At 32.2% G+C, this 9,829-nt stretch overlaps 1 protein-coding gene across 1 annotated transcript; it reads left to right on the top strand.

Annotated features, from left to right (window-relative positions):
- Positions 1-335: 335 nt before the first annotated feature.
- LOC106051003 (protein FAM81A-like) lies at positions 336-8,707 on the top strand. Its single transcript, XM_013206117.2, has 7 exons — positions 336-495; positions 1,480-1,725; positions 3,712-3,870; positions 4,121-4,369; positions 5,455-5,697; positions 6,167-6,277; positions 7,354-8,707. Exons 2-7 carry the CDS (start codon positions 1,504-1,506, stop codon positions 7,567-7,569), a joined length of 1,200 nt encoding a protein of 399 aa, XP_013061571.2. The 5' UTR covers positions 336-495; positions 1,480-1,503; the 3' UTR covers positions 7,570-8,707.
- Positions 8,708-9,829: the final 1,122 nt, after the last annotated feature.

Raw genomic sequence — 9,829 nt, 5'->3', positions numbered from 1 at the left:
AGCTTATCTTAAAAACGGGATACAAATATAGATAGAGTCTACAAAAAATAAGTTTGCATAAAATAAATAAGTCACTGCTGTTTACTTTAGCACGATATGCCTATTACCACGATGGTAAAATTTAATTTTAAGTAGCGGTTTTATTTTTTGGAATATACATCTAGATGTACATGTGACAGATAGACGGACATACAGAAAGATAGCACAAAACACGGTTTTTATCTAAAGAGACCGCTTTCAAAAAGGCAACGAATATCGAATATATCTATTAAATTATCACTTAATTTCTATCTTTTACAATTTAGACTTTCCAATTTAAAGTCACGTAGAGATCTCGAGATCTCAGCAAATGTTTACAAATGGCGGTGGTGGTGAACTAAGCAACATAAAGATAATTCGGATTTCTCATTCTCTTTCCAAAGTTAAAAGATAAATGCCTAATATGTTCTTTCAATAATAGTTCAACTGTTTTCACTAGCTCTGCATTTGTTGAATGTACGTCTATTATAAAATTATTCAAAATAAGATGCCTTCATAATAATCACATTTTAAAATAAAAAAAATTATTTTACATACTTTACATAGACATTGTCACATAGACGATCATCGTAGTAAATCTATAGACTATAGAAATAAAAGAATAAAGATTTATGCAGTGTATGAATCTTACCTATAAATAAATATAGGGATGCCAATAGGTTGTATGTACCACTCTTGTCTTAGTTTATTTACAATAAAGTTTACACTTTATTCTTACTTAATGAGTTAATGCTAACCATAACAATGACAATAACATCATGAATACCGTTTTACATTGAATATTAAGAATAATTTTAAGATGTTTTTTTATGTTGCATAAGTATATGCAATTTAGGTTTTAAAAAACTGTTTTAAAAAAAATGTATATTACAGTGTATCCTTACATAGACTATTTGTCTATGTAACAAATAGGCATACAAATGTGTGTTTTTTTATATGTGAAATAACTTCCTCCCATTTTTTTTCTCAGATTAAAATTGTTTGATTTATTTGCTTTTATTTCCACTTAATTTTAGTTATAATACCTGCTTTAGATTTTAAATCAATCCTTAAAATTCTTATACCAAAAAAAGATTTGTAGTCTTTTAAATGTACAGTTTCCCTTTTTAACCCATAATCAATTATGTGGGCCAGTAGGCTATCAATGATGAATCTTGATTCGTATCAGACTCAGACCTTCAGTGTTCACTAGCCTGGGTATTAATTTTTTTCATGGATTTTTTTGTAAAGCTATTATGTCTTAAGATGTTAGAAAATATGGAAGTGTTAAAACATAAAAAAAAAACAAGCTGAAATCAAATGAAAAGCTTATAAAAAGCTTTACTTAGCTAGTTTAAGTATTGATCACGCTGATGTTTTCTTGCATTGATAATTTTAAATATAAATTATCTAATGGCAGTAAACATTATCCACAAATGAATTGTAAATTTTTTTTTGCAGATTGGTATAACAGTAGCTGACAACATGTCGCTGCGTAGGGCCAACCTTCCTATTCTTAGAGCCCCTTGGGACACAACTCATGAGTACAATGCCATCTCTGTTGGAAGCCCCAGACAGCTTTTAACAGCAGACCAGCAGCAGCAGCAGCCAAGACAGATCACTGAAATTGTGCCAGTTAGAAATGATCTACCTTCCAGAATAGACAGCATTGAAGACAGACTTTCTATGCAAGAACGGAACACGCAGGTATGTTGTCTCACTTTCTGTCTTTTATTTTCACACATTGTCTTTGGAACATAAAGTTAAATAGCTGTTTGTAATCTTGTAACAAAAAACAAATAAAATAATGTCTATAAATGTATTGTAACACAAAGGCTATATTTATAAATCATTAAGTGAACAAAAAATTATTTCATCATGTTGTTGATGGTCAAATTTAAATAGTTAGTAAGTAAAGTACCCCTTTCAGACCTTGCAATCCATGGGACAGATGATATAAAGGCCATAGCTGATGGTTGATGAGGGTGTCATGCACCCATTATTTTGGTAGACTCAGAATTTCAAAATCCTAATCTTTATCTTCATCCAAGCAAGATAATGCTAATAATTCTCACCAGACTCTAGAAAAAAGCAGAGAAGGTCCTTTCCAAAGAACAGGCAAGATTCAGAGCAGATAGAAGCATTGTTGAACAAAAATTTTATATCAGACTGTAAAATGAAAAATGCCTTCAACACCAAAAGAAACTGGTACACAACATCATAGACTTAAAAAAAAAGCTTTGAGCAAGTAATGAGGGAGTTTAATATAGATAAAAACATTATCGATGTTATCAAAGCCCTACACCAAAATGAGAATAGCTCAGCACTTCTAAACAACCTAATTAAAGAAAGTTTTAGGACATTCATAGGAGTGTGTCAAGCATCCATTCTCTCCAGTTCTGAAGCATATTATGAAGGAAACTCTAGAAGGATTTACTGCTAGCTTGACCCTAAATGAGCAGCCTATTTCCAATGTTAGGTTTGCAGATGATATAGACTTGAATGGAGAAAATGCAGTTCAGGTACAAAATCTTACTTCCAAACTGAATGCTGCAGCTAGAGCAGTTGGCATGGAAATAAGTGCAGAAAAAATGATAATACTAGTTTGTTGTGGAGATAGTATGAGATTCATACAGTTGAATGGTCAAACATTAGAAGTAGACTCATATAAATACCTAGGCCAAACATAACAAAAGATGGGAGATCAATAAAAGAGATAAAAATCCATTTATGCTTGGCATCTGCGGCCATGAGCCAACTGGAAAAACATCAGCCTCCCAGTAAAATTAAAAATGTTTTCTCCGCCAGCGGTCTCTGTACTCCTTTATGGTTGTGAAAGTTGGACACTGAATGCTAAGGCTAAATGAAGAATTCAAGTCTTTGAGAGTAAAGATACAGAAAAATGCTGGATATGAGATATAAAAAAAAAATGAGTTTGTACTCTGGCTGGCAAAAATGAGAAACTCCTCTATACTGTGAAGAGACAAAAACTGAGCTGGTTTGGTCGTATTGTAAGTAATTATTCACTGTCAAACGTCATCCTTCAAGGTACACTGGAGGGAGCATGAAGAAAGTGTCCTCCATAGAAAAAGCTGGCTGGATAAAGTAAAAGAATGGACCGGTGTCGCTCTTGATATTCTGCTAAGAACAGCTGCTGACCAGGATAAGATTTGGTTATGTGAACTGTAACAGCAACCCTTATGGCAAAACTCAAAGGACACACGAGATGATGAACTTCACTAGAAATTGAACCTTAGAGCCCTCGGTACAGAAGCCAAGCACTTTACCACTACGACCCCCAAACAAATTAAAGTTGTAACAAAAATAAACTTCAGTATAATTTACTATATCATTTCATTTCACTACTGGCTATTATAACATTTAAATCACTAGTTGATTTTGTTACTTTGTATTATTATTATTTGTCTAATTTACTATATCATTTAATTTCACTACTGGCTATTTTAACATTTAAATCACTAGTTGATTCTGTTACTTTGTATTATTATTATTTGTCTAATTTACTATATCATTTAATTTCACTACTGGCTATTATAACATTTAAATCACTAGTTGATTCTGTTACTTTGTATTATTATTATTTGTATAATTTACTATATCATTTAATTTCACTACTGGCTATTTTAACATTTAAATCACTAGTTGATTCTGTTACTTTGTATTATTCTTAAGGCTCTGATTGACAAAGCCTTCAAGATTAAAGAGGATGTGATTGAGAGCCTAAATTTTACCCAAGGTTCATGGAATGAAGAGAAGCAGGCTCGAGCTTTGTTACAGGAACATATTCGTACAATCACTTCTGTAGTAAACAAACTAAATGGAGACATAGCAGTAAGTGATGTAACATTTGAAGATTGGTATCATTGTAAACTGTTTTTTTTCTTAAGGAATCAGCATGTCTATCAAACTATTTTTAGTTAAGAAAACCTGGCATGAAATATATCTATATGATTAAATCACTGAAATACTGCAACTCTAGATCAATAAAATTCTACATTACTGTAACATTTGGTTTTGTCAATGTTTAAACTTGTTATAATTTTCATTTTATTTACAAATTTTGTATATATTATAATGACAGGCTCTAGAATCATCCATAAAAAATCGTGATACTGCTCATGTGACAACAAATAATGCTGTGAAAAATTTGGAAGTTCACCATGTTCAGTCCCTAACAGACTTGCGAGGGAGGATAGTTCGTTGTGACAGTTCTATTTCTAAGTTAAGCGCTGATGTCCGCTCATGTTTTGAATCCATCAAGCAACTTTCTCATCAACAGCAAGAAATACAGAGTCGTATGATGGACAGAATGCATGGCATTGAAGCCCAGGTCAGTTTTAGATGGTATTGAAGCCCAGGTCAGTTTATATGGCATTGAAGCCCAGGTCAATTTTAGATGGCATTGAAGCCCAGGTTAGTTTAAGATATAGTTTGCTTTGTTTTACAATTTTGGGTGTTTCTTTAAAGTTTAACATTTTTACATCCAGGCCCAAACCTCTCACAGGGTTTGAACTTAGAACCATTGAGATGACAGTCCAAAGCACATACAAAATGACCAGCCAGTTTAGATGTTGCATGGATATACAATGTTTTTGTTATTTTTCTTTTGTTGACCCAGTTAAGAATAGTACATTAGGATTAAGACATGTTCTTTCTAGATGCTATACTTCTATCTGAGTGAAAATAATGAATTGTCCAAACACTTAGACCTTCAATTTAAAAATAAATAATTTGTTTGTTCGTTACAATTTACCTAAACAGTAATACAAATTCCATCAATTATTAAAATTAATTAGAGAAGAAAAAAAAAGTTTGTTTTATATGATGTTAAATTTATAGTTCTTTGTACTCTGAGAGTTGTACAAAATTAAAGCTGATTAATACTTAATAAGAAAATAAGAAAAGCAAAGGTTACAAATAATTGATGATACTAATCTCTCTTGAGGGGCATAGTGGCTGAGTGGTTAAGCATTTGGCTTCTGAGCCAGGGGTCCTGGGTTTGAATCTTGGTGAAGACTGAGCATTTGAATTCCAGGATTTTTTTTAGTCCACCCAACTCGAATAGGTGCCTCGGTTAGGGAAAATAAAGGCGGTTGGTTGTTGTGCTGGCCACATAACACCCTGCTCATTAGCCATTGGCCAAAGAAACAGATGACCTTATCATCATCTGCCTATACATTACAAGGTCTTCCTTAGTGCTATTAGAGCATGGAATGGGTTGCCTAAGCCAGTCAGGAAAACCAATGGCTTGGCAGAATTTAAGTCATCGGTTAAAATGCATGACTCGATTGACACATGAAATGCGTAGGATGTAATAATCTTCTTTTTTGAAGTAACGTCTGTATTTTCTAAGATAAGAAGATAAGGTCTGAAAGGGGAACTTTTTTTTTACTTCAATCTCCCTTGACTCCTCAGCTGGTGGCTCTCAACAGTAACATAGAAAGAAGTCACGGTGAGAGCAGGTTAAAAATTCAACACTTAGAAGGAGACACCAACACCCAGATGTCAATGATTGACGCTAAAACACGCCAGCTGATTGATGACTTGAAAGCCAATCTGATCACAATGCAGAGTACTTTTGACACTGAGAGGGAAAGGTTAGAACAACGTCTGCTCAGCGCCGTCGACAAAGCAGAAGCAAACAATGATCTCACAGTGGTAAACTTTCCTATCGCCTATTTACATTTTTTTTACCAAAGCCATTAGTTTTATATTTTAACTCAAGTATATAGAAACTTGGAGGCGCAGTGGCTGAGCAGTAAGGCGCTTGGTTTCCAAACCAGAGGTCCCGGGTTCGAATCCTGGTGAAGACTGATATTTTTAATTTTTAGGATCTTTGGCGCCTCTGAGTCCACCCAGCTCCAATGGGTACCTTACTTTAGTTGGGGGAAAAGTAAAGGTGGTTGGTTGTTGTGCTGGTCACATGACACCCTCATTAACCGTGGCTACAAAAACAGATGACCTTTACATCATCTTCCCTATAGACCACAAGGTCTGAAAGAAGAACTTTATTATAGAGAAAGTTAACTTTTAACAAAGACTATTCCATATGTCTAGAAAAGAAATGTACATGTTTTAATTAAATATCCGTTTTTATTGTTTTATTTTTGGTTTGTTCTTTAACCAGGAAAAAATCATGAAAAAAATAGACGATGGTCAGTATGTGACTGATGCAAGAATAATTAAACTTGAAGCATCACTTCTGGAATCTCGTACCTATTTCGATAACACACAGTCGGTAAGTAGTCAATCAACTCAATATCTTTTTAGGTACATTTCAATTTTGGTGTCAGAGGAAGTAACTTATGGGTAATGGTTTTAAAGTTTTATAGCACATGACTGCCAAACTGAGAGTCTCAAGTTTAAACCCCTCTAGTGGCTAGAATTTATAATTCAGGATTTAAAGTTGTTTCTCATCTCAACCAACTGTTATATTTATCTGACATTTATCATAAGTAAAGTTGTTTGAGACGGATTAGAGACAGGGTTACTACAGTGATTGGACCTCACATGATAACTATTGTAAAATATTGAAAACTCTAAGGCAATATTACAAGGTCTTAAGGGCTTGCAAAGACCTTCCTTCAGGGAACAATACCAGAAAAGAGAAGAATGAGGCAGACAGAGAAAGCGTTGGGAAGACAACATATAAGAATGGACGGGCGTATAAATGAAAGAGGTTTTATCTAAGGCAAAAGACAGAGAGGAATGGAGAAAGACAGTTGACAAATCTTGTGTGGTGCCCCAACGGTCCAACAGACTAAGGGATTATGAAGGTGAATGTGAAAGTTGTTTGGCCCTTAGGTCAAGGTCATCTGTTAGTCACAGAGACAGAATTTAATTCACCTCAAGGTATTTATGAAAACTTATTTTTTATAGTAGTAATAGAAATAAAAAAAATAAAGGAATCGTTTGAAAAAATGATGAAAGAAATAATTTGGCCAAAATAAAACCTAAAAAACTTTAAAACCTGAGAAAGTAGACCTAACTCTGTGTCACTAGAAAATAATTGTTGTTTAACATGGGAAAAGAATAACAGAGAAATGTGTTATTAACAGAAAGGAAAGTTTTGACATACCTTTTCATTATGCATGACTAAATGCATAACGCGTAGGACCTAATCATATTTTTATTTTGAAGTAACGTCTGTATCATATAAGATAAGATATTATGGATCTTTAAAACATGAAGTAGTCTTACAACAAATCAAAGCAACAAAAGCTTTTTAAAATAGTTTTTGATCCTGTTTTTTTGTTTTTATTTTCTATTTTAAAAAAAACAAACTTAAATTTATTTTTCTGTATGGTATTGCAGTCATCTGATGGAAAGTATTTGGCCAAGCTGGAGAAAACTGTTTATAGACACACCGAGGAAATCGCTAAACTCAAGAAAGAGTGTAGAGAAGGTTTCTCAACTGTCCATGAAAGTATCAGCAACATGAAAACAGTAGTAGAGGGAAAGCGCAAACTTTTGGAAGACCAGCTCAGGAAAGAGATTGGACAGTTGCGTAAAATGGTAGTCCTTGTTTAAAATAGAATTATTGGCATTCTGTTTGTCATCTAAATCAGAATATTACGTGGGTTAGAGTTGATCAAAGTATTTTATGATGGTTCATGGAATAAAAATATAATACTGATATATGCATACATAAATTGATTCTTTAATTGTTTTAATTATTTAAAAAAAATACTAATAAAATATCATAATGAGGTTAAAAGTTATGCCATAAAAAAGTTTTTCACACTTATTTTGTTTTTCTTGTTGCTTAAGAGGAAACCGAGAATGAAAAAAAAGTCCCTCGTTCCGATTTTTTATTATATAAGTTCATAGTTCATTTAAATTTTCTATTTTAATTATATTTGATTATTTCTTACAAATCAGAGAAGATTTTCAAGGGCATATTTTATTTTTACAAATGTTTGTAATTTAAAGTTTATGCATAGACATGGGTTCTATTCATTTCTTTTCTATTTCATGAACCATCATCACATTTTTGTACTCACAATGGCTGATAGCTGTCTGTCTACTTAGCACTGCTTGCTGGGCATGTTAAGATGTATTCTTGGTTTTTAAATATCCCATGAGCTCAATGTATATTTGTAATGAAAATGTCCTGAAGGGAAAACATTCAGCAATATTGAGAGAGAATGTCTGTAAAGAAATCAGCAGAATTCTTGAAATATGTCCCTATTCTTGAGACAGTCTTGTCAAAATACCATTAGTTTCATGAAAAAAATATTCAAATTTTATTGAATACTTAGATTTTGACATATATTTATTATGTTTCCGAACATTATATAATTTTTTAAATTAATTATAGCCGTCTTTTTACCTTTTAATGGATATGCTTGGATCAACATTAAAAGAGACTGATCCTCATACTGTAGGCATTTGTTTACATTGTCTTATCATTTTTTTTAAATCCATGTATTAATGTTTAAATAAATAATTCAGTTTATTCACGATTCCTGGTCAAAGGGTAGTAACTGTTAATTAAACATTTTTTTTATACTTCGGAAAGGGGCTGTAATTTATGTAAACAAATAAAACATCTAGGAAAATAAATGAAGGGAATGCACAGTGTAAAATTGATTTTCTATAGTTTTGAACTAGACCTAATTAAATAATATTTTTTTCTGCTTATTCAATTTCTATTTTTTTTTTTTTACTTTTTGAGCAGAAGAGTGTGCATGGAATTGAAAATGTAATGGTTTTTGCCTTGGGATTCATAACTTACACAAAATACTGTATTGGTAATAGTGTCATCCTATAGTTATACACTTTGCAATCAATAAGTCATATGTGGAGATTCCCATTAGAAGGTCTAGTATAAGATAGGATTGCATTGGCTTTGCACCTGCTGTAGTAGACTGATTTCATTGTTCTAGCTTCCAATTAATGCTCTTCCATGTTTCCATGCAATTTGATCCGTCCAACATTGAACATTATTGCTTTGTTAGGCCCGAAACTCATTATATTTGATACTAGTTGGCCAGATTTTTTGTCATCTCTCTCTTACTAACCCATGTTAATACAACTAAATAAACTGATGTATATATAAACATGTAATTTGTTTGTAGTTAGAAAGTGCATTTCTTTTGCAGGATTGAAACAATCTCCATTTTCCTTTGTTGTTAAGCCTTTTGTTTTACCTTTAAAACATATTGTGCCCTTATTCTTTTGGTAAGCAATGTGTTGGTTAAGCAGATAAGCACTTGTATGCTATCCAATGGTCTTGAAGTTGAGTCCTGTTCATCACAGTATCTTATTAAATTCAGACATTACTTCAAAAAAGAAAATGATTACATCCAAATTTCTACACTGATTCTCGATATTTAGGCCCTACTACACTACTGTAATGAAATACAAATCTTAACACAATATGTTTAGTGTGCCAATTTAACTATGTAAAATGTAATTATCTTATCTTTTGAAGTAACATCTACAATTTATAAGATAAGAAGATAATTTGTCTAATAATTTTAGACTTCACCTCTTAAGATTGTCATTTTTAACATTTCTTTTCCGAAATATTTGTATTTACATAAATAAAATGTTATTTTTATGTTTTAAATATAAAGAATAAAATTTAATCATGTTCAAAAATATTTTTAAATTTGCTCAAGGGAACTTTATATACCAAAGAGAAATCTTCAGATATTTGATAAGTTTATTTTTTAATAGATACCAGTATTTTAAGCTTTCGTTGATTTTTTCAACACCTGATTTGAGTTTATTACTTGTCACTAAAATAAGTCAACTAGATCAGTTTTATTTCCATTCTATTCAC

This window comes from Biomphalaria glabrata, chromosome 1 (genome assembly GCF_947242115.1).
Source record: "Biomphalaria glabrata chromosome 1, xgBioGlab47.1, whole genome shotgun sequence".
NCBI classification, from domain to species: Eukaryota; Metazoa; Mollusca; class Gastropoda; family Planorbidae; genus Biomphalaria; species Biomphalaria glabrata.
This window is presented reverse-complemented; position numbering and strand designations above follow the sequence as displayed.

Bases quoted from the DNA above. Each gene is read 5' to 3' on its own strand.
- LOC106051003 (XM_013206117.2), top strand. From the start codon at position 1,504: ATGTCGCTGCGTAGGGCCAACCTTCCTATTCTTAGAGCCCCTTGGGAC. The intron at 1,726-3,711 runs GTATGTTGTCTC...ATTATTCTTAAG, and splicing joins TGCAAGAACGGAACACGCAG to GCTCTGATTGACAAAGCCTT. The intron at 3,871-4,120 runs GTAAGTGATGTA...TTATAATGACAG, and splicing joins AACTAAATGGAGACATAGCA to GCTCTAGAATCATCCATAAA.